The sequence below is a fragment of the Delphinus delphis genome, chromosome 17 (assembly GCF_949987515.2).
Source record: "Delphinus delphis chromosome 17, mDelDel1.2, whole genome shotgun sequence".
Classification (NCBI taxonomy): Eukaryota; Metazoa; Chordata; class Mammalia; order Artiodactyla; family Delphinidae; genus Delphinus; species Delphinus delphis.
Window position 1 is genome coordinate 77402251 of NC_082699.1, and position 25738 is coordinate 77427988.

The 25738-nt window shown below is 40.7% G+C and overlaps 1 protein-coding gene across 2 annotated transcripts in view; it reads right to left on the bottom strand.

Annotated features, from left to right (window-relative positions):
• TRAPPC9 (trafficking protein particle complex subunit 9) overlaps positions 1–25738 on the bottom strand; it is a 507030-nt gene that overhangs the window by 460783 nt on the left and 20509 nt on the right. The window contains exons 4-5 of one of the 2 annotated variants that reach the window (XM_059995234.1): positions 19640–19768; positions 10368–10394 (exon numbers count right to left, since the gene is read on the bottom strand). In XM_059995234.1, the coding sequence (XP_059851217.1) occupies positions 10368–10394; positions 19640–19768 (156 nt within the window). The remainder of the gene's footprint in view (positions 1–10367; positions 10395–19639; positions 19769–25738) is intronic. The other variant, XM_069539993.1, reaches the window with a different exon arrangement.

Here is a 25738-nt window from a genome sequence, read left to right on the forward strand (position 1 = left end):
ATGGTAGTTAAGAGAACAGACCTGGAGACAAATGTGTGGGTGCGAATTCCCACATCACCGCTAACTAGCTGTACCCATGACAAGTCAATGAACTTTTCTGCATCTCAGTTTCCTCATCTACAGACTGGGGATAACAATAGTACCTATCTCCTAGAACTGTTGTAAGAATTAAATTGCTTTTAAAATACCTCAGATCTTAGATATGACACCAAAAGCACAGGCAACAAAGAAAAGTTAGATAAAGTGGACTTCATCAAAACTTAAAACTTCTATGCTTCAAAGGACACCATCAACAAAGTGAAAAAACAACACACAGAATAGGAGAAACTTTTTGTAAACCATATATCTGATACGGAACTTGTATCTACAATATAAAAAGAAATCTTACAACTCAACAATAAAAAGACAAATAACTCAATTAAAAATGGATAAAGGATCTAAAAAGACCTTTCAGTGATCCAGAAAGGATCTCATTCAGGTTCGACGGAGAAATTAAACCCTTTACAGACAATCAAAAGTTAAGAGAATTCGGCACCACCAAACCAGCTTTACAATAAATGCTAAAGGAACTTCTCAAGGCAGGAAACACAAAAGAAGGAAAACACCTACAGTAACAAACCCGAAATAATTAAGAAAATGGTAAGAGGAACATACACATAATTACCTTAAATGTAAGTGGATTAAATGCGCCAACCAAAAGACATAGACTGGCTGAATGGATACAAAAACAAGACCAGTACATATGCTGTCTACAAGAGACCAACGTCAGACCTAGGGACACATACACACTGAAAGTGAGGGGATGGAAAAAGATATTCCATGCAACTGGAAATCAAAAGAAAGCTGGAGGGCTTCCCTGGTGGCGCATGGTTGAGAGTCCGCCTGCCAATGCAGGGGACATGAGTTCGTGCCCCGGTCCGGGAAGATCCCACATGCCGTGGAGCAGCTGGGCCCATGAGCCATGGCTGCTGAGCCTGCGCGTCCGGAGCCTGTGTTCTGCAACGGGAGAGGCCACAACAGTGAGAGGCCCGCGTACCGCAAAAAAAAAAAAAAAAGGAAGCTGGAGTAGCAATTCTCATATCAGACAAAACAGACTTTAAAAGAAAGACTATTACAAAAGAGACAAAAAGAACACTGCATAATGATCAAGGGATCAATCCAAGAAGAAGATATAACAATTGTAAATATTTATGCACCCAACATAGGAGCACCTCAATACATAAGGCAAATGCTAAAAGCCATAAAAGGGGAAAGCAACAGTAACACAACAGTAGGGGACTTTCAGCACCCCATTTTCACCAATGGACAGATCATCCAAAATGAAAATAAATAAGGAAACACAAGCTTTAAATGACACATTAAACAAGATGGACTTGGGCTTCCCTGGTGGCACCGTGGTTGAGAGTCCGCCTGCTGATACACGGGACGCGGGTTCCTGCCCCGGTCCAGGAGGAACCCACATGCCACAGAGTGGCTGGGTGCGGGAGCCATGGCCGTTGGGCCTGCGCGTCCGGAGCCTGTGCTCCGCAGCAGGAGAGGCCGCGGCAGTGAGAGGCCCGCATACCACAAAAAAAAAAAAAAAAAAACCAAGATGGACTTAATTGATACTTATAGGACGTTCCATCCAAAAACAACAAAATACACTTTCTTCTCAAGTGCTCATGGAAAACTCTCCAGGCTGGATCATATCTTGGGTCACAAATCAAGCCTTGGTAAATTTAAGAAAATTGAACTCGTATCAAGTATCTTTTCCAACCACAACACTATGACACTAGACATCAATTACAGGAAAAAAAATCTGTAAAAAATAAAAACACATGGAGGCTAAACAATACACTACTAAATAACCAAGAGATCACTGAAGAAATCAAAGAGGAAATCCAAAAATGCCTAGAAACAAATGACAATGAAAACACGACGACCCAAAACCTATGGGATGCAGCAAAAGCAGTTCTAAGAGGGAAGTTTATAGCAATACAATCCTACCTCAGGAAACAAGAAACATCTCAAATAAACAAACTAACCTTACATCTAAAGCAATTACAGAAAGAAGAACAAAAAAAACCCAAAGTTAGCAGAAGGAAAGAAATCATAAAGATCAGATTAGAAATAAATGAAAAAGAAATGAAGGAAACAATAGCAAAGATCAATAAAACTAAAAGCTGGTTCTCTGAGTAAAAAACAAAGTTGATAAACCATTAGCCAAACTCATCAAGAAAAAAAGGGAGAAGACTCGAATCAACAGAATTAGAAATAAAAGAGGAGCATGAACAACTGACACTGCAGAAATACAAAGGATCATGAGAGATTACTACAAGCAACTATATGCCAATAAAATGGACAACCTGGAAGAAATGGACACATTCTTAGAAAAGCACAACCTTCCGAGACTGAACCAGGACGAAACAGAAAATATAAACAGACCAATCACAAGCACTGAAATTGAAACTGTGATTAAAAATCTTCCAACAAGGGGCTTCCCTGGTGGCGCAGTGGTTGACAGTCTGCCTGCCGATGCAGGGGACACGGGTTCGTGCCCCGGTCCGGGAAGATCCCACATGCTGCGGAGCAGCTAGGCCCATGAGCCATGGCTGCTGAGCCTGCGCATCTGGAGCCTGTGCTCCACTACAGGAGAAGCCACAACAGTAACAGGCCCACATACTGCAAAAAAAAGAAAAATCTTCCAAAAACAAAGCCCAGGACCAGATGGCTTCACAGGTGAATTCTATCAAACATTTAGAGAAGAGCTAACACCTATCCTTCTCAAACTCTTACAAAATATAGCAGAGGGAGGAACACGCCCAAACCCATTCTATGAAGCCACCATCACCCTGATACCAAAACCAGACAAAGATGTCACAAAAAAAAAAACTACAGGCCAATATCTCTGATGAACATAGATGCAAAACTCCTCAACAAAATACCAGGAAAGAGAATCCAACAGCACATTAAAAGGACATATGCCATGATCAAGTGGGGTTTATCCCAGGAATGCAAGGATTCTTCAATACACGCAAATCAAACAATGTGATACACCATATTAACAGACTGAAGGATAAAAACCATATCATCTCAATAGATGCAGAAAAATCTTTTGACAAAATTCAACACCTATTTATGATAAAAACTCTCCAGAAAGTAGGCATAGAGGGAACCTACCTCAACATAATAGAGGCCATATATGACAAATCCACAGCCAACACCGTTCTCCATTGTGAAAAACTGAAACCATTTCCTCTAAGATCAGGAACAAGACAAGGTTGCCCACTCTCACCACTGTTATTCAACATAGTTTTGGAAGTTTTAGCCACAGCAATCAGAGAAGAAAAAGAAATAAAAGGAATCCAAATCAGAAAAGAAGTAAAACTGTCACTGTTTGCAGATGACATGATACTTTACATAGAAAATCATAAAGATGCCACCAGAAAACTACTAGAGCTAATCAATGAATTTGGTAAAGTAGTAGGACACAAAATTAATGAACAGAAATCACTTGCATTCCTACACACTAATGATGAAATATCTGAAACAGACGTTAAGGAAACACTCCCATTTACCATCGCAACAAGAAGAATAAAATACCTAGGAATAAACCTACCTAAGGAGACAAAAGATCTACATGCAGAAAACTATAAGACACTGATGAAAGAAATTAAAGATGATACAAACAGATGGAGAGATATACCATGTTCTTGGATTGGAAGAATCAACATTTTGAAAATGACTATACATCCCAAAGCAATCTACAGATTCACTGCAATCCCTATCAAACTACCAATGGCATTTCTCACAGAACTAGAACAAAAAATTGCACAATTTGTATGGAAACACAGAAGACCCCGAATAGCCAAAGCAATCTTGAGAAAGGAAAACAGAGCTGGAGGAATCAGGCTCCCAGACTTCAGACTATACTACAAAGCTACATTAATCAAGACAGTATGGTACTGGCACAGAAACAGAAATATAGATCAATGGAAAAGGACAGAAAGCCCAGAGATAAACCCACGCACATATGGTCACCTTATCTTTGATAAAGGAAGCAAGAATATACAATGGAGAAAAGACAGCCTCTTCAATAAGTGGCGCTGGGAAAACTGGACAGCTACATGTAAAAGAACGAAATTCGAACATTCCCTAACACCATACACAAAAATAAATTCAAAATGGATTAAAGACCTAAGTGTAAGGTCAGACACTATAAAATTCTTAGAGGAAAACACAGGCAGAACACTCTATGACATAAATCACAGCAAGATCCTTTTTGGCCCACCTCCTAGAGAAATGGAAATAAAAACAAAAAATGGGACCTAATGAAACTTAAAAGCTTTTGCACAGCAAAGGAAACCATAAACAAAACGAAAAGACAATCCTCAGAATGGTGTAAATATTTGCAAACGAGGCAACTGACAAAGGATTAATCGCCAAAATATACAAGCAGCTCATGCAGCTCAATATCAAAAAAACAAACAACCCCATCCAAAAATGGGAAGAAGACCTAAATAGACATTTCTCCAAAGAAGATATACAGACTGCCAACAAACACATGAAAAGACGCTCAACATCACTAATCATTAGAGTAATGGGAATCAAAACTACAATGAGGTAGCACCTCACACCGGTCAGAATGGCCATCATCAAAAAATCTACAAACAATAAATGCTGGAGAGGGTGTGGAGAAAAGAGAACCCTCTTGCACTGTTGGTGGGCATGTAAATTGATACAGCCACTATGGAGAACAGTATGGAGGTTCCTTAAAGAACTAAAAATAGAACTACCATATGACCCAGCATTCCCACTACTGGGCATATACCCTGAGAAAACCATAATTCAAAAAGAGTCATGTACCACAATGTTCATTGCAGCTCTATTTACAATAGCCAGGACATGGAAGCAACCTAAGTGTCCATCGACAGATGAATGGATAAAGAACGTGTGGCACATATATACAATGGAATATTACTCAGCCATAAAAAGAAATGAAATTGAGTTATCCGTAGTGAGGTGGATGGACCTAGAGTCTGTCATACAGAGTGAAGTAAGTCAGAAAGTAAAACAGATACCGTATGCTAACACATATATATGGAATCAAAAAAAAAAAAAACAGAAAAAGGTTCTGAAGAACCTAGGGGCAGGACAGGAATAAAGACGCAGATGTAGAGAATGGACTTGAGGACACAAGGAGGGGGAAGGGTAAGCTGGGACAAAGTACGAGAGTGGCACTGACATATATACACTACCAAATGTAAGTGGGGAGCAGCTGTATAGCACAGGGAGATCAGCTCAGTGCTTTGTGTCCAACTAGAGGGGTTGGATAGGGAGGGTGGGAGGGAGACACAAGACGGAGTAGATATGGGGATACACGTATGCACTTAGCTGATTTCCTTTGTTATACAGAGGAAACTAACACACCATTGTAAAGCAATTATACTCCAATAAAGATATTTTTTAAAAAATGGATAAAGGATGTGAAAAGACATTTTTCAAGGAAATTGTACAAATGGCCTATAAGCACAGTGAAAAAGATGCTCAAGGGCTTCCGTGGTGGTGCAGTGCTTAAGAATCTGCCTGGCAATGCAGGGGACACGGGTTCAAGCCCTAGTCCGGGAAGATTCCACATGCTGCAGAGCAACTAAGCCTGTGCACCACAGCTACTGAGCCTGCACTCTGGAGTCCCTGAGCCACAACTACTGAGCCTGTGTGCCACAACTACTGAAGCCCACACACCTAGAGCCCGTGCTCTGCAACAAGAGAAGCCACCACAATGAGAAGCTCGCTCACAGCAACAAAGAGTAGCCCCCTCTCGCCACAGCTAGAAAAAGCCTGCAGGCAGCAACGAAGACCCAACGCAGCCAGAAATAAATAAATAAATAAAATAATTTTTTAAAAAAGAAAAAGGGGGCTTCCCTGGTGGCGCAGTGGTTGAGAGTCCACCTGCCAATGCAGGGGACATGGGTTCGTGCCCCGGTCCGGGAAGATCTCACTTGCCACAGAGTGGCTGGGCCCGTGAGCCATGGCCACTGAGCCTGCGCGTCCGGAGCCTGTGCTCCGCTACAGAAGAGGCCACAAGTGAGAGGCCTGTGTACCAGAAAAAAAGAAAAAAAAGAAAAAGATGCTCATTATCAATAGCTATAAGGGAAATCAAATCAAAACTACAAGGACGCGGAGAAAACCATAATTTGAAAAGATACACACACCCCTATGTTCATTGCTGCAGTATTTACAATAGCCCAGACATGGAAGCAACCTAAATGTCCCTCAACAGAGAATGGATAAAGAAGAGATGGTACAGGGCTTCCCTGGTGGCGCAGTGGTCGAGAGTCCGCCTGCCGATGCAGGGGACACGGGTTCATGCCCTGGTCCGGGAAGATCCCACGTGCCGTGGAGCGGTTGGGCCCGTGAGCCATGGCCGCTGAGCCTGCACGTCCAGAGCCTGTGCTCCGCAACGGGAGAGGCCACATCAGTGAGAGGCCCGTGTACCGAAAAAAAAAAAAAAGAGAGATGGTACATACAGACAATGGAATATTACTCAGCCGTAAAAAAAGATTGTAATAATGCCATTTGCAGCCACGTGGATGGATCTAGAGACTGTGATACTGAGTAAAGTCAGACACAGAAAGACAAATATCATATGATATTGCTTATATGTGGAATCTGAAAAAAGGGTACAAATGAACTTATTTACAAAACAGAAGTAGAGTCACAGATGTAGAAAACAAACTTATGGTTACCAGGGAATGTGGGGGGAGGGATAAATTGGGAGATTGGGATTGACATATACACACTACTATATATAAAATAGATAACTAAAAAGAACCTACTGTGTAGCACAGGGAACTATACTCAATACTCCGTAATGGCCTATATGGGAAAAGAATCTTAAAAAAAGAGTGGGTATATGCATATGTGTAACTGATTCACTTTGCTGTACACCCGAAACTAACACAACATTGTAAATCAACTATAATCCAATACAAATTTTAAAAAACGAAAAAAAATATATATTATGGCAAACTTTTATGATATTTTAACATTAGTAAATATACACAAATACAAATAAAAATTCTATTTCCATTTTAAACGACAACAAAAAAAAACTACAAGGAGAAACCACTTCACCCTCACTGGAACAGCTATAATCAAAACGATGACAACACCCTGACCTGGGGCTCCAGGAGCCCCGGGGGCGGTTGCATGAGGCTGGCTGGGAGGGAAGACTTGGCCTGGCTTTGTCCCACTCCACTCTGAGCCTTCTCGCCGACTGGGTTTAGATGGCTCCCGCAAAGAAGGCTGGCAAGAAGAAGGGCCAGTCTGCCGTCAACGAGGTGACGACCAGAAAATACACTCTCAACGTTCACAAGAGCGTCCCTGGAGTGGGTTTCAAGAAGCGTGCCCCTCGGGCACGCAAAGAAATCCGGAAATTTGCCATGAAGGAGATGGGAACTCCAGATGTGCGCGTCGACACCAGGCTCCACAAAGCTGTCTGCGCCAAAGGAATAAGGGATGCCCCGTATTGTATCCAGGTGCAGCTGTCCAGAAACATAAGGAAGATGGAGACGCCCCAGACAAGCTCTGTACGTTGGTTACCATGTACCTGCCACCATTATCAACAACCTGAAGACAGTTAATGTGGATGAGAACTAACTGCTGATTGTCAAGCAAAGTTACAGAACTGCCGAAACAAAAGAAAAGTGAATAACAAGCATTGATGAGGACATAGAGAAATGGAACTCGCATACACTGCTGCTGAGGAAGCAAAACAGCACAACCGCTTTGGAAAACAATCTGGCAGTTCCTCAAATAGTTAAACATTTAGTTACCGTATGACCCTGTAATTCTAATTCCTAGGCATATACATGAGAGAACTGAAAACATACGTCCACATAAAAACATATACGAATGTTAACAGCACCATTACTCATAACAGCCAAAAAGTAGAAACAACCCAAATGTCCATCAGCTGAAGAAGGAGTAAACAAAAAGTGGTCTATCCATATGTTGAAATATTATTCAGCAAAAACAAAACGTGAAGTACTGATCCGTGATACAACACGGACAAACCTTGAAAACATTATGCTAAGTGAAAGAAGTCGGTCATAAAAGACTACAAGCTGTATGACTCCATTTATACGAAATGCCCAGAACAGGCAAATCCAGAGACAGAAGAGTGGTTGCCTGGGGCTGGGGGAGGATGGGGGAAATGGGTGGTGACTGATAATCTGTACGGGGCTTCTTGCTGGGGTGATGAAAATGTCCGAGATTGATGGTGATACACAACTCTGGTCATAGAGTAAAAACCTCTGTATATTTTAATGGGTAAGTTGTATTAAAACTGTTAAGAAAAAAAAGCACCTCGGACCAGTGCCTTCACGTAGTAAGTGCAAATTGCTAATTTTCATTATAGGAAGAAGAAACTCCTGTCAACATTAAAATGGGAAAAGCAAATTTGTGTTAACTGAAATGGGACAGAAGATCACTTCACTTGAAACAGCTGTTGAATGTACATGCAACATTCAGAAATGACAAGAAACAACAGTGTGACACGAAGAAGCATTCTGTTTCAAATGCCCATCAAGGGCTCGGAAGCTGAGCTTCTAGAAGTGATTGGAGAAGCTCTTCCCGAGACGGTCAAACTCCTCCTTCTGGCCTTTGACATGGTTGTGGGGAAAGCAGGCAGCAAAAACTCTGAAACAGTTTCCCTCAAATAACTTATCCATTTAAAGTTCAAAAATAAAATGAAGGTGATACAATTTCGTGCTGGGTTTTCTACAGAGCCGAACAATTTTGCCGCCCCCGAGAGAACACTAGCAGAGCCTAAGGAGAGTCACAGCACACTGCTCCCAGGAGTCGTGAAGTGATTCCCCACCAACACGTGTGCCAGGGTGTAAAGGGCAGAGAAGAAGAGACTAACGTCTGAAAGGCAGATGAGACATTGGCAAGTGAAGAGAAGGCCGCGGCCAGTCCTGGGACAAGCCCTGTGAGCAGAGGCTAGAAGGGCTCCAGGTGAACTGGTTGGGGGGCGGGGGTGCGGGCGGACAGAATCTCAACTCTCTCCTTGCTCTCCCTCGGGGAAGAAGATAGAGTTTGCATGCTTCCCACTTGGAACCGTAATAGAGGGCGTCCTGGGATGCCAAACCCTGGCTCTGCGTCCTTTCCTGCCAGTCTCACCCTCTCCCTGAACAGAAGCCCCACAGAACCACCCTGACTTTACTCCCAGCACTCGAAACTCAATTTCAGCTCTATACACCCTTATTTTGAAAAGTTTCAGAAATAAAAAATATTATATTCTTTTTTTAATCTCAACATATGACTGATTTTTCTGACAGCTCTAAGCTACTTCTACTTGGTAGAAGCACCTAATTCTCCTGCAAGGGAATCCCGTACTTTCCATCAGGCATAACTAGCCAGTCTGGGCTCGTTAACTTCTATTGCTCAAATACCAATACATCTAACACTGATTTCATCGTTCATCAGTTTTGGATGGGAGGTGAGGGAGTATCATTCAGTTCCTCAGCCCGCCCTCAACTGCTTTCTCATCAGCAACTCAGGTCTCCTAAAAACAAAGCAAAACATTTGTTTTCCTTCCTCTAGGAAGGAAAACACTTTCCACAAGCTCCATCAGGAAACGTCAGCCTAGAGAAAGAATGCAACACAAATGTTAAAACAAAAATCTACAAACCTGAAGCAATTTCATTTCAAACTCAAGATACACAACGAGATGAAAGTAAATGTGCTGGTCACAAAGCACGTGTAAGCATGTGACCATCTGCTGTCCATCCTTCAAAGGAAGGGAGGGTTTTCATTTTTATTATTATTCTTTGTCATTGTCCGATTAAGGCAGAAAACAGTAGAGCTCATTACGAAATAATTAAGCACTGCAATAAAAGAGTTTTTTGCTGTATGAATTACAGAAGGCATTAAGAGGGGAAAGGAAAACCCACCTCTGTGAAAAATGCAGAATGTCTTTCCCTGTTAAGAACACACATACAAAATGCAACAGAGAATTCAAATTCACACTGAGAGGAGCATAAGCCACAGCATCAGAGCAGAGTCGTTACTATGAGTAAATTCGAAATTAACTGGACAGGCATGCTCAGTGCATTCAGAGAATTTTAAAAGCACACTGCAAATCATCCACTTAACCATGCTAGAGGAAGAATTTCCCTCTTCGACAAACAACATAAATCAATAGGGTGCCCCATGAAACAAGGAACAAACAACAATCAGGTCTGTAACAGTTCTGATTTAAAGTTACTTAAATCAGTATGTTCCAAAGATCGTAATCCGGAAATTTTAACCATTCATTCACACCACCATGAAACAAGCACTTAAAAAATAACCAAAAGAAACTAAGCACATAGATCATGTACCTGGATCAATGAGAACTTCTTGTGCCCCTGGAAGAAAGAACAGATTATGGTCTTTTATTTGAAAAACAAAACTACTTTTAAAGATAACTGCTAAATCACATTTCATAATTCACATAGCCTCAAAAAATATGAGACACTTGTATCTGATCAGAAAAGCAATTCTGAGTAACAGTATGTTACAATTCAGTGCCTTTATGCTTTAGAAGGAAAAAAAGAGAAGAAAACTATTTCTCATATCCTGCACAAACTGTAAAGTGCTTCCCTATCTCTCTCCCTTCCCACTTTCCAAGCTTATACTCCCTAACTCTTCTGAAACAAGTATGAGAATTTCTTATTCCCACAAATAAGCCAAGTGACAGAAGAATATCAATTTATTTGTATAAATATACGCCCACACCTTAGCCTGAAGAAGAAAGGTATCAGAAGGCTATATGGAACTTATTTCTCCTTCCTAAAATCACACGCGCGTGCACACACACACCCACACACACACATTCACACAGACACACATACACACTGATTTACTGGACGTTTCACAAGCTAAGGATTTCCAACTTCTAGAAGGTAGCTCTGTAGTTGTTAGTTTACAACACAGAACAGTTAACTTCATTATTATCAAGAAGCTTTTGAAAGCCTTGATCATCTATTAAACCATCCAAATATCAACGAGACCCAATTAGCCTTCTCTATAGAATGTAATTTCCCATGATGGCAAAACATACCCTAAGAGGAACTGGGTTCAAGAGTCCTGCTTATCATTAGATATGATCTTTTTTTTTTGTGTGTGTGTGTGTGGTACGCGGGCCTCTCACTGTTGTGGCCTCTCCCGTTGCGGAGCACAGGCTCCGGACACGCAGGCTCAGCGGCCATGGCTCACGGGCCCAGCCGCTCCGCGGCATGTGGGATCTTCCCGGACCGGGGCATGAACCCACGTCCCCTGCATCGGCAGGCGGACTCTCAACCACTGCGCCACCTGGGAAGCCCAGCTATGATCATTTTTAAACATGTTAACAGGATTCAGAAAGGTATGTCCCAATAACATATATTCTTACTGAAATAGCATGTTTTCAATCGTCCATAGAGAATAGGTCCCATGATGCTACTTAAGAGCTACTCTGTGTACTGCAATCTCCGTTTTTACACGCAGACTAAAACTCACTGCCATCCAGAAGCCACGATTATACTAAAGAACAGGTGCTTCCTACTGGATACTGACTACATGCCAAACACAATGCTTGACAACCATCATGTGTGACTGTCAGGGCAACCCTACGAGGTAGATGGGGATGAGAAAGCCTGCGGGGCGGATGCGGAGCCAGGGATGCGGCACCATCACACACCCCACCACATGTCCACGACGAGTGCTGACGGATCTGCACTGAGGGGACACTGAGCTGTGTGGAACCTTGGGGGATGTCAGATTTCCAGATAGTGCTAAAAACATCCTGTTCAGTGAAAAACCTGGTCAAATATGTTATACTGTGCCATGTCCTTCGAATAGGGAACATGAATGAGACTTTTTCGATGCCTCAGAGTCATAATCACAATCATCAATTACTCGACCTCTTAGGGCGTCCAGGGATGAACCGGGCCCCATGCTAAGTACACTGAGATTGCAGAGCTTTTAAGGTTGTTTAATGAAGCTTGTAAAAATCTTTCTGTCTCAAGCCTCACACAGGCGGTCAACTATCACTTCTCACTGGTGTGGACGTATTAATACCACCTGAAACGATCCTTTTCTGCCTTTTAAGCTAATCCATCTAATCCAATCTTTTCGAACAGCAAAGAACAAGCTCAACCACAACAAATGGACAGCTTTTACCAAATGAACTTTAACGTCTAATTGGACTCCCTGGAAGCCCTTTCCTTTTATTAAACCCACTTCTAGGTACGCAACAGTCTACTGACCGGTCGACTTTGCTATCTGATTATCTGGCCTACTCAGAAGGCTTCTCACCTCATTGTGTGTGTGAGGGGGTGGGGAGATAATAATCGGTGCTGTCTGAAGAAATCACAGTGAGAAAAAGGAGCACCCTCCAGCCAGGTCTCCACAGACAGGAGTACCTCAGTGTGCTCAGACATGATATCATCAGCATCATCAGCCTCCAATGGACTGATTTCACATTAACCAAATTCATAAGAGACTGGTGTAAGAAAGTCAGAGGCTGGGACTTCCCTTCCACACTCCCAATACAGAGGGCACGGGTTCGATCCCTGGTCGGGGAACTAAGATCATGCATGCCGCAGGGTGTGACCAAAAGAAAAGAAAAAAGAAACAGAGGTTTAACTTATTAATTTAACAGGAGACATAAAATTATCGATCAGACTAAAATGTCGGAGTTCAACAATCAGCATATTTTCTCTCCAACGACCCAATCATGGGCAGGAGGCCACATGGCAAGCATGGACAGATGCAGAGCAAGAGGGATTTCCTAGATTAACTTGATGGACTAAATTTCTGTTACAGGGACAGACCTGCTGCCTAGACCACAATGAATGCTGGTCACGGTGCATGGACAGTGGCCGAGGCACAGCTGTGAACACTTGTGTAACTCTCCCTTTCCCACTCTTTCCAGGCCGACGAATGGACAGATGTACACAGAGATCCACGGACAGGCTGATACCTCTAAAAACCCAAAGCCCATCTCTGAGAGCCTGGAAGCCAGACTGCCAGGGTTTAAATACCAGCTCTGCCACTTACTAGCTCTGTGACCTTGGTCAAATTACTTACCCTCTCTGTGCCTCAATTTCCACACCTGTAAAGTTGGGAAAATAATCAAACCTACCTCACTTGGCTGTTGTGAGGATCAAAGGATTAAATTAGTTTCTGCAAAGTGCTTAGAAAAGTATGCAGCACATTTCAGGTGCCCAACAAATGTTAACTATGACGCATGCCCCGCCTGTCTCCCTTCTAATCAGCTTTAATGTTTCCTTGCTAGTTTAAGTCACAGAGGACATCCTGATTTCCCTATTTATAAACTCCTGAGGAGCACCCTTCTGTTCCACTCCACGACCTCTTCAAACTGAGGGAGGGGACGCTTCCTCCCCACTCCTCTGGGCCATGAGGAGGGCTTCTCCCTCAACACTCCTGACCCCTGGCCCACAGCTAGCCCTCCTCGCACAAATGGAGTGAGGAGTGGGCTCAGGGAGTCTGGGAGACAAGTGGGGCACGGGAAACCATTCTTCCCCCCCGGGTGCTGGCCACCCTCAGGAAGCACCCAGGATGCTCAGCGTTGTGACATGACAGCCCTGAGCATGACGGGGACAGGTCCCCTCATAGGAAGGCCCACTGTGGCCCAGAACTGCCTGCGACTGCGTGAGTCTCTCTAGTTCCGGGATAGAGTATTAAGACACCCATTTCCCTGAAGCCCTAAAGTTCACGGAGAATGTGGCTTTACCAGTAACAAAGGAGACGTTTAGCTCCCGCTGCCTACTCTCTCGTCTCATCTCTCAGTTGGCTGGTGGAGAAAAGAAGAGTGTAATTACTGGGCCCACTTAAGCCCCAACATATACTAATTAGCCAAAAATTCTGTGGCTTAACGTTCAGGGTGACTGTATACCAGCCCTAATTCTGAGGCTGCTGCTAAATTATGAGTACAGGAAGTACTGAACCTCTTCAAATATTTTACTCATTTCTTAATTGGATCTTTTGTCATAAAACCAGCTTTTTCTATTTTAATTCCTTAGTAATTGCTAAAGACTATATAAAATGATGGCTTCATACAAAACAATAGCTAAGGGTTTGAGCTCTTTTGAGATAACCACTGTGCTAAACACTTTACATAATTTCTGATTCTCACAATTCTACAAAGCAGATATTAGCGTCCCTATTTTACAGACAAGGGAAAAACTCAGAAAGAACTGACTCAAGTTCGCATGGCTAAGTGGTAGCATGTGCATTCAAAGCCAAGTCAAAAAACTACGCTCCTTCATACAGCAACCAAATCACCTCCCACTAATTAACGCACAGCAGTGGGTTCAATACTCAGGGAGTTCAATACGTTTTTCAGCTTTAAGGTGCTCCAGGGACCACTTCTATCTGTTTTATAAAATCATGGCTCACTGGTTTCTAATACTGGAAGAAAAGTACAATTTCACCATTGTTTGCACAGCAAGTCTGAAATTTTCACACTGAGATGACAGAATAAAAATAAGATATAACTAGAATAATTTGTCCAGGTATCCAGACATAATGGACATTGTGCTATCCTGAAGCACTAAACAAAGAAGTCAAATTAAAGGAACGTGGGCTAAGTCGTCTTCCACAAACAGGAAAATTAAGACTTTTAAAAGGTGCAACAGCGCCACCTATGGCCCAAAAGGCTGTCCAGGTTGCTGTAAAAGACACAACACATAAATTGCCTGTATAAGAAACAATCAGTAAGGTTTTTAAAAATAGGATGCTCAGAGCCTATAACTAAAAGCTTATCTAGCTCATAACTGAATTCTGCTTCAGGGAAGGGAGTGGTATTCAGTATGTAATCTGAAATTGTTAACACTCCTGAATATAAACAAAAGACATAGGCTCATGGAAACTAATCTTAGAAGAAGGAATCCAGTCCAGCCTCTTCATTTTACAGACAGGGAGACTGAGACCCAGAATCCATCCTTCTAGCAATCAGCAGCAAAGCTCTCCTAGTCCTTTTGTTTTACACTAGCTAGCTGTACTAGCTCTATATTCATAAAAGTCATGTCTGCATGTTTCCAACATTAGATAACCTGTGTCTTGCAAAATACTTCCCAAAGAGCATTTAACTACAAATCATACAATTTTCTTGAAATACAAAACACTTATTTATATATTAAAATAAAGAGGGAGGGGATATGGCGATATATGTATACATATAGCTGATTCACTTTGCTATGCAGCAGAAACTAACACAACATTGTAAAGCAATTATACTCCGATAAAGATGTTAAAAAATAAAAAATTTTAAAATTTAAAAGTAATTTAAAAATAATAAATAAATAAAATAGCATGAGCTCCACTTTTTTTTTTTTTTTTTTTTTTTTGCAGTATGCAGGCCTCTCACTGTTGTGGCCTCTCCCGTTGCGGAGCACAGGCTCCAGACACGGAGGCTCAGCGGCCATGGCTCACAGGCCCAGCCACTCCGTGGCATGTGGGATCTTCCCGGACCGGGGCACAAACCCGCGTCCCCTGCATCGGCAGGTGGACTCAACCACTGCGCCACCAGGGAAGCCCTGAGCTCCACTTCTATTCCCTCTATAAAGGAAAAGTGACAGATGTCAAATCGTTTTGATTATTTACCTCCCCCAGCAGCAGAAATACCTCAATCAAAAAAAAAGCAGCATTCTCTTAGCATCAACAAGGCAATTCCTTAAAAGAGAACATTCCGTCTTTATGTTGTAAGAGGACACATGACCCACCGCCATGATGATGCTCAGATCTGGACTGTGTAAACTGTCAACACGTCATTAAATGTACAGCTCTCTCGTCTCAAAAAACTCATATAACTGTGCCTTGACTTCTAACAGGCAGAATTGTTCTCAGAGCTTTCTGAGATGCTCTTCCCAGGTTTTATAAAATCCTCAAATTTGGCTTGAATAAAATTTTCCATTTTCTTTCTTAAAAAATAAATAAATAAAACCTATTAAGGGTACAGGAAAAAAATCAAAACTTTCTTCAATCACAAAAGAGATAAGCTTATTCTCTGCAAATAATCAATACTGATTTTTCTAAACATAAAGGCTGTGGTCAAATTCCTCGCAATTTAAAGGTTCTAGTGGATGATTACAAGCCAATATGAATTCTGAGTTGTAAAAATATACATTCTGTACAAACAATCTTCAAGTTCTTCAGCTGAAGACACTTTAGCTAGTCCCTATCTTACTAGGATGACACTCTCATCAAAACTTCATACTGCACTAAAAAAAGTAACCGGATCCTTATCGCTTTAAGTCATATTCATATATATCACATGTATATACACACTGAATATGCATCATAAATAAACCACCCTCTTCAGTATTCAGAGCTGATCCTTCTAAACTATCTGTCATTGTGACAGCAAATTTTTACTGAGAATCTCTTGGGTGCTTTGTGCAAGGTATCTAACTCAGTCAGACTAGGTAAATAACATTATTCAAATTTCACAAATGAGGAAATATATACTTAAACCATAAAAACCAACTTAACATATTCATCATAAGGAAAGAAGAGAGTAGAGATTTGTATTTTCTCTCAATTTTCAGTGGCTTGATCTTTTCTTCCGTACTGAAGACTACACAAAAGCAGTTCAGCCTCTATAACTTTTTCTCTCGACAAGCCTCACTAGAGAAGAACAAGCGGTAAGTCATTAGCAATGGTTGGATCTTCAAAGCTCACTTCTCTTTTGCACTGTAATCATTTTTTATGGGTTTTTTTAGTGCTTCCAGAGTTAAAATAAAAAATACTAACTTTTTAGGTCATTAGCTGAGAATAAAACATTTGTGAAAATGTACAGTGTTAATCTATGCCCCTCTGTCTCGTATTCTCACTGATACCTCTTCTTTTATGGCCTCATCAGGTTGAGATCACTAAAATCAGTCACTTATGAACTCACAGGAGTTTGGGAAACCAGTCAACGGGAGGCTGATTAGAGGAGCAATTAAGGATGCCTACTGTACAGTCACCCCAGCCTGGCTCCAGCCCCGAGTCTGGCGCTGCCAGTTGCGTGATTTGGGGCAAGTTACCCCATCTCTTTAAACCTCAATCCCTCACCTGCAAGAAGGAGTTACTGATAACTACCCTCAAACACCTGCTCTGAGGTAAAACGTAAGGAAAGCATTTAGCACAGCCTGGCCTAGGGCAGATGCCAAATCATTCACAGCTATTTCAATAATTAGGGATGATAACGCTTACTATTAATAAATTAAGCTAGTCCAAAAAGTACCAATAACCATAAAGGAGAAACATTTGTAAGTCAACAAGCATTTCCTTTTGGATTGATTGCAGAATGTCCTATTGATTTTTTAATAAACCAAGTTTTGAATAACCTTGAATACTCTGAATACTAAGAAAGTGAAGTTTTTTTTTTAAAAATTTAAACAAAAGGAGAATTAAAGCAAAAAGACATAGGGAGTACAGAATTCTTTTTTGAAACTAAATTCAGTTTTAAGAGAGGGGAAAATTCCCTTTTTTTCAGAGGAAATCTTGAAAACTATGTAAAGGAGATCTGAGATGTCTAGAGTCTTTTAACAGTACTCATGAATTCATATTACCAAGTCTTAAAACTACTTGACAATCAACAATAATAATACTGATAACAATAATGGCTGCTAACATTTATCCAGCACCGGCTGGGACTGTTGTAGGTCCTTTATATGTGTATCTCCTGCAGCCTTCACAAGAACCCTCCAAGGTAAGTACAGTTATTATCTCCCCCACTTCACAAATAAGGAAATTGAGGCACAGAGAGATTAAACTTGCTCCAGGTCACATGGGCATTAAATGACATCTGTAGCCTGCTATTTTGCTGGTGAAAAAGGAACCTGAGATATAAATTCAAGGGAGAATGTTAAATAATCCGTTTGTCTGGTCTTCACCTCAAAGAGTAGATACCATAAATTGCTGATGTGAGATGAGGCTGCCACTGCAAACTGACTAATCTTGAAATTGATATCCAAGATGAAGCAACATATATACTCATGATAGCAAATCCGTTCATGGCTCGGGACCCTTTAATGCCTGAAAGGTGGTAAAATCATTTCCGATCTAAATGCCATCAGCGCTGCTCTTTCAGCTCTCATCCAAGCTTCACTGGATGTTCTTCTCCACAGACTGTCTTCAACAGTAAAAAGTTCTCAAGTGTTTCACACTACGCACAGCTAAATAAAGCCACTTCTCTACTGCAGACGGAGCCCTTTTTCAGGCCTAAAACTTGCTTTGCCTATCTTCAGCAAGGGCAGAAAGTGAAGCATCGCCCTACAAAGGCTCCAGAGTCTCACTAAGCCCATGAGTAGAACAGTCTCAACACTTTATAACTCTTCAAGTAGCAGGGAAAGAATAAAACAAAACCACCTTCAACAAAAGGCCCCCAAAGAGAGAGCAGACGTCCTTCTAAGGAGAAGATAAGCAGCTGTCACCTGTGTGTTGGATACTTTAGCACTTGGCCGCTGGCGCAAGGGGACAAGAGGACTTGAAATGCTGGAATCTCATAGCAGAGACAGCAGTTACAACAACACGCGATAAACACAGGTGGTGAGCACCGACGGGAGGCATCTCAAGTCAAAACTGAAGCCCAGGAAAGCAGGGAGCAGAGATATCCCAGTCTGAGGACTTTCTCTATCACTTCTCAGCCTGCTTTACTTTCCTCTCCAATAACTGAGACCCCACTAAAACCGTTAGGAACGGTCTGCTGAAGGAAGATAAAACATCTTCAAGGACCACCAGAGATTCATCTAAGCAGTTCTACAAAGAATGCACCCAGATTCAGACGGAGTGGCTACACTGACTGGCGCATAGAGGTGGTCTCTGCAGTCTTTGCTGGTGACGGGGATGGTATAATTCAGGGGAAAAAGACATTGAAGGCATTTCCGCATCCAATACACATCAACGGCCGTGGGCCTTCTCTTTGGGGGGAAAAAATCCGTAAAAATCTCATGGTTCAAAAAACACCTAGTAGTTTTGTGTATAGCCTTGATCTCTGCATTCTTTGCTATTATCTTTGTGACCTATGCGGTATGACAACCACATCCTGAACATTTAAGGCAAATTCACTTATTAAGGGTCAAAAGGGTCAAGTTCATTCAACAAGCATTTGTGGTTCTGCTCCTCCAAAGATGCATTTTTACTCTTCACAGGTGCTAACAAACATGAGGAAATCAAACTTCACGCATTAAGAGAACTTCATCAACCAGAAAAAAGAAGAAACAGCTCCCCGGGCCCTGAATTAGCTGTTAAAATTGACATCTGGGACTAACTTCACCAAACACACAGGAATTATGACAAGGGCCCAGACAGAGAACTTCAAAGACAGCCTACCATGAAATTTTATGCAACTGGTCCAGAAATCAACCCATCATTGTAATCCATTAATATCATTTGATAAGACTCAATAAGATCAATACATATTCAATAGAATCAGAAGACAATGTCTCATGTGCAGGATTTCTTTTTTTTTTTTTTTTTACGTGCAGGATTTCTGACTCAACGGATTTTATATTTTATTTAAACATTACTCAACCTTCACTCAGAGGGAACAGTAATAGATTACTCCTGCTTGCTTAAAGACTGTAACTGAGTCTAGGATGGAGGCAAGAGCAGAGCTTACCTGGTCGATGTCTGTTGGCTGCTTCAGCAGGAAGTGAGCTACCCTGGACCCTTCGAGCTCCAGTTTTACCACCAGTTCCACCAGGATAGTGATAGATGACAGAAGCTGAACATAACCCTTCAAGGGCAGCTGGGCATTAAAATAAAAGTTCAATTAATAAAGTTAGTGGCCCATCCTTAGCAAAAATTGCAGTGACTAAGAATGATCTGAACGGCGTGATGATGTGGAAATGCCAATTTTTCCACAAAACAGAGATCAAACCTACAGATCACTGGTTTTGTTACAAACAGGAACATGGCCCCTACTATGTTTTGCAGGCCCGTGTCAAAGCTGGCAGCGCAGAAAACTCTCGCGATGCTCAACATTTCTCTGAGGGGCTGAGCACATGTGAGCCAGGCTGTTCATTCATTCATTTAACCAACAGCTTAGTTCACGCTGTGTGGCAGGCTCTGTGCCAGATGCTGACACTGCAGACAGATGAAGCAGTGCCCTGGATCGAAAAGATTTTTAAAATCATACCACTGGAAGAAGGACCAGAATACCTATCCCCATCACTCACCCGGAATGCATCTATCCCATTTCGAGCAAACACCTAACAGGCCTGTCTCCTTCTCAAAGGCAGCCACACTGAGTTGTGGCAACTTTTCATTCTTCTATCACTGGCAGTTAAACCCTAAGAAACTTGGGCTATGCTACTAGCCTCACAAGTCGTGCTGCAGTGTTCATCTTTACCCAGTAGCTCAGTGGTTCTCAAACTTTTTGGTCTTAGAACTCCTTCACGCTGAAAAATCACTAAGGACCACAATAAAGAGCGCTTTTTTTGTGCAGGTTACATCTACAGATATTTACCATGCTCGAAAATAGAACTAGAAGAGGATTTAAATATTTATGTGTTCCTTCCTTTTAAAACAATAATAAGCCCATAACATGTTAACTTTTTTTTAATATCTTTATTGGAGTATAATTGCTTCACAATGTTGCATTAGTTTCTGCTGACTAACAAAGTGAATGGGCTATATGCATTCGTATATCCCCATATCCCCTCCCTCTTGCGTCTCCCTCCCACCCTCCCTATCCCACCCCTCTAGGTGGTCACAAAGCACCTAGCTGATCTCCCTGTGCTATGCGGCTGCTTCCCACTAGCTGTCTATTTTACATTTGGTAGCGTATATATGTCAATGCTACTCTCTCACTTCGCCCCAGCTTACCCTTCCCCCTCTACGTGTCCTCAAGTCTACTCTCTACGTCTGAGCCTTTATCCTGTCCTGCCCCTAGGTTCATAAGAACCTTTTTTTTTTTAAGATTCCATATATATATTAACATATGGTATTTCTTTTTCTCTTTCTGACTTACTTCACTGTCTATGACAGACTCTAGGTTCCTCCACCTAACTACAAATAACTCAATTTCATTTCTTTCTATGGTTGACTAATATTCCATTGTATATATGTGCCACACCTGCTTTATCCATTCATCCGTCAATGGAGAGTTAGGTTGCTTCCATGTCCTGGCTATTGTAAATAGTGCTGTAATGAACACTGTGGTACATGACTCTTTTTGAATTATGGTTTTCTCAGGGTATATGCCCAGTAGTGGGATTGCTGGGTCATATGGTAGTTCCATTTTTAGTTCTTTAAGGAACCTCCATACTGTTCTCCATAGTGGCTGTATCAATTTACATTCCCACCAACAGTGCAAGAGGGTTCCCTTTACTCCATACCCTCTCCAGCATTTATTGCTTGTAGATTTTTGATGATGCCCATTATGACCGGTGTGAGGTGATACCTCATTGTAGTTTTGATTCCTATTTCTCTAATGATTAGTGATGTTGAGCATGCTTTCATGTGTTTGTTGGCAATCTGTATATCTTCTTTGGAGAAATGTCTATTTAGGTCATCTGCCCATTTTTGGATGGGGTAGTTTGTTTTTTTGATATTGAGCTGCATGAGTTGCTTGTATATTTTGGAGATTAATCCTTTGTCAGTTGCTTCATTTGTTAATTTTTTCTCCCATTCTGAGGATTGTCTTTTCATCTTCTTTATGGTTTCCTTTGCTGTGCAAAAGCTTTTAAGTTTCATTAGGTCCCATTTGTTTACTTTTGTTTTTATTTCCATTTCTCTAGGAGGTGGGCCAAAAAGGATCTTGCTGTGATTATGTCATAAAGTGTTCTGTCTATGTTTTCCTCTAAGAATTTCATAGTATCTGGCCTTACATTTAGGTCTTTAATCCATTTTGAGTTTATTTTTTGTGTATGGTGTTAGGGAGCGTTCTAATTTCATCCTTTTACATGTAGCTGTCCAATTCTCCCAGCACCACTTATTGAAGAGGCTGTCTTTTCTCCACTGTATATTCTTGCCTCCTTTATCAAAGATAAGGTGACCATATGTGTTGGGTTTACCTCTGGGCTTTCTATCCTGTTCCATTGATCTATATTTCTGTTTTTGTGCCAGTACCATACTGTCTTGATTAATGTAGCTTTGTAGTATAGTCTGAGGTCTGGGAGCCTGATTCCTCCAGCTCCGTTTCCCTTTCTCAAGATTGCTTTGGCTATTCGGGGTCTTTTGTGTTTCCATACAAATTGTGCAATTTTTTGTTCTAGTTCTGTGACAAATGCCATTGGTAGTTTGATAGGGATTGCACTGAATCTGTAGATTGCTTTGGGATGTACAGTCATTTTCACAATGTTGATTCTTCCAATCCAAGAACATGGTATATCTCTCCATCTGTTTGTGTCATCTTTAATTTCTTTCATCAGTGTCTTATAGTTTTCTGCATGTAGATCTTTTGTCTCCTTAGGTAGGTTTATTCCTAGGTATTTTATTCTTCTTGTTGCAATGGTAAATGGGAGTGTTTCCTTAACTTCTCTTTCAGACTTTTCATCATTAGTGTGTAGGAATGCAAGTGATTTCTGTGCATTAATTTTGTATCCTACTACTCTACCAAATTCATTCATTAGCTCTAGTAGTTTTCTGGTAGCATCTTTAGGATTCTCTATGTATCGTATCATGTCATCTGCAAACAGTGACAGTTTTACTTCTTCTTTTCCAATTTGGATTCCTTTTCTTTCTTTTTCTTCTCTAATTGCTGTGGCTAAAACTTCCAAAACTATGTTGAATAACAGTGGTGAGAGTGGGTAACCTTGCCTTGTTCCTGATCTTAGAGGAAATGGTTTCAGTTTTTCACCATTGACAACTATATTGGCTGTGGGTTTGTCATATACAGCCTCTATTATGTTGAGGTAGGTTCCCTCTATGCCTACTTTCTGGAGAGCTTTTATAATAAATTGGTGTTGAATTTTGTCAAAAGCTTTTTCTGCATCTACTGAGATGATCGTATGGTTTTTATCCTTCAATATGTTAATATGGTGTATCACATTGATTGATTTGCATGTATTGAGGAATCCTTGCATTCCTGGGATAAACCCCACTTGATCATGGTGTATGATCCTTTTAATGTGTTGTTGGATTCTCTTTCCTGGTATTTTGTTGAGGAGTTTTGCATCTATGTTCATCAGAGATATTGGCCTGTAGTTTTTTTGTGTGTGACATCTTTGTCTGGTTTTGGTACCAGAGTGATGGTGGTCTCATAGAATGAGTTTGGACATGTTCCTCCCTTGGCTATATTTTGTAAGAGTTTGAGAAGGATAGGTGTTAGCTCTTCCCTAAATGTTTGATAGAATTAGCCTGTGAAGCCATCTGGTCCTGAGCTTTTGTTTGTTGGAAGATTTTTAATCACGGTTTCAATTTCAGTGTTTGTGATTGGTCTGTTTATACTTTGTTTCTTTTGGTTCGGTCTCAGAAGGTTGTGCTTTTCTAAGAATGTGTCCATTTCTTCCAGGTTGTCCATTTATTGGCGTATAGTTGCTTGTAGTAATCTCTCATGATCCTTTGTATTTCTGCAGTGTCAGTTGTTACTTCGCCTTTTTCATTTCTATTTCTGTTGATTTGAGTCTTCTCCCTTTTTTCCTTGATGAGTCTGGCTAATGGTTCATCAATTTTGTTTATCTTCTCTAAGAACCAGCTTTTAGTTTTATTGATCTTTGCTATTGTTTCCTTCATTTCTTTTTCATTTATTTCTAATCTGATTTTTATGATTTCTTTCCTTCTGCTAACTTTGGTTTTTTGCTCTTCTTTCTCTAATTCTATAGGTGTAAGGTTAGTTTGTTTGAGATTTTTCTTGTTTCCTGAGGTAGGACTGTATTGCTATAAACTTGCCTCTTAGAACTGATTTTGCTGCATCCCATAGGTTTTGGGTCGTTGTGTTTTCATTGTCATTTGTTTCTAGGTACTTTTTGATTTCCTCTTTGATTTCTTCAGTGATCTATTGGTTATTTAGTAGCATATTATTTAGCCTCCATGTGTTTGTATTTTTTACAGTTTTTTCCTGTAATTGATATCTAGTCTCATAGCATTGTGGTTGGAAAAGATACTTGATATGATTTCAATTTTCTTAAGTTTACCAAGGCTTGATTTATGACCCAAGATATGGTCTATCCTGGAGAATGTTCCATGAGCACTTGAGAAGAAAGTGTATTTTGCTGTTTTTGGATGGAATATCCTATAAATATCAATTAAGTCCATGTTGTTTAATGTGTCGTTTAAAGCTTGTGTTTCCTTATTTATTTTCATTTGGATGATCTGTCCATTGGTGAAAGTGGGGTGTTAAAGTTCCCTCCTATGATTGTGTTACTGTTGATTTCCCTATGGCTGTTAGCATTTGCCTTATGTATTGAGGTGCTCCTATGTTGGGTGAATAAATATTTACAATTGTTATATCTTCTTCGTGGATTGATCATTATGTAGTGTCCCTCTTTGTCTCCTGTAATAGTCTTTCTTTTAAAGTCTATTTTGTCTGATATGAGAACTGCTACTCCAGCTTTCTTTTGATTTCCATTTGCACAGAGTATCTTTTTCCATCCCCTCACTTTCAGTCTGTATGTGTCTCTAGGTCTGAAGTAGGTCTCTTGTAGACAGCATATGTATGGGTCTTGTTTTTGTATCCATTCAGCCAGTCTATGTCTTTTGGTTGGAGCATTTAATCCATTTACATTTAAGGTAATTATCTATATGTATGTTCCTATTACCATTTTCTTAATTGTTTTGGGTTTGTTTTTGCAGGTCTTTTCCTTCTCTTGTGTTTCCTGCCTAGAGAAGTTCCTTTAGCATTTGTTGTAAAGCTGGTTTGGTGGTGCTGAGTTCTCTTAGCTTTTGCTTATCTGTAAAGGTTTTAATTTCTCTGTCATATATGAATAAGATCCTTGCTGGGCAGAGTTATCTTGGTTGTAGGTTTTTCCCTTTCATCACTTTGAATATGTCCTGCCACTCCCTTTTGGCTTTCAGAGTTTCTGCTGAAAAATCAGCTGTTAATGTTATGGGGATTCCCTTGTATGTTATTTGTTGCTTTTCCCTTGCTGCTTTTAATATTTTTTCTTTGTATTTAATTTTTGATAGTTTGATTAATACGTGTCTTGGCATGTTTCTCTTTGGGTTTATCCTGTATGGTACTCTCTGTGCTTCCTGGACTTGAATCACTATTTGCTTTCCCATGTTAGGGAAGTTTTCAACTATAATCTCTTCAAGTATTTTCTCAGACCCTTTCTTTTTCTCTTCTTCTTCTGGGACTCCTATAATTCGAATGTTGGTGCATTTAATGTCGTCCCAGAGGTCTCTGAGACTGTCCTCTTTTCATTCTTTTTTCTTTTTTCTGCTCCCTGGCAGTTATTTCCACCATTTTATCTTCCAGCTCACTTATCCGTTCTTCTGCCTCAGTTATTCTGCTATTGATTCCTTGTAGAGTATTTTTAATTTCAGTAATTGTGTTGTTCATCACTGTTTGTTTGCTCTTTAGTTCTTCTAGATTCTTGTTATTTGTTTCTTGTATTTTCTCCATTCTGCTCCAAGATTTTGGATCATCTTTACTATCATTAGTCTGAATTCTTTTTCAGGTAGCTTGCCTATTTCATCTTCATTTATTTGGTCTTGTAGGTTTTTACCTTGCTCCTTGGTCTGTAACATATTTTTTTGTCAATTCTTTTTTTTTTTTTTTGATGGGTGGTGCTGTATTCCTGTCTTCCTGGTTGTTTGGCCTGAGACATCCAGC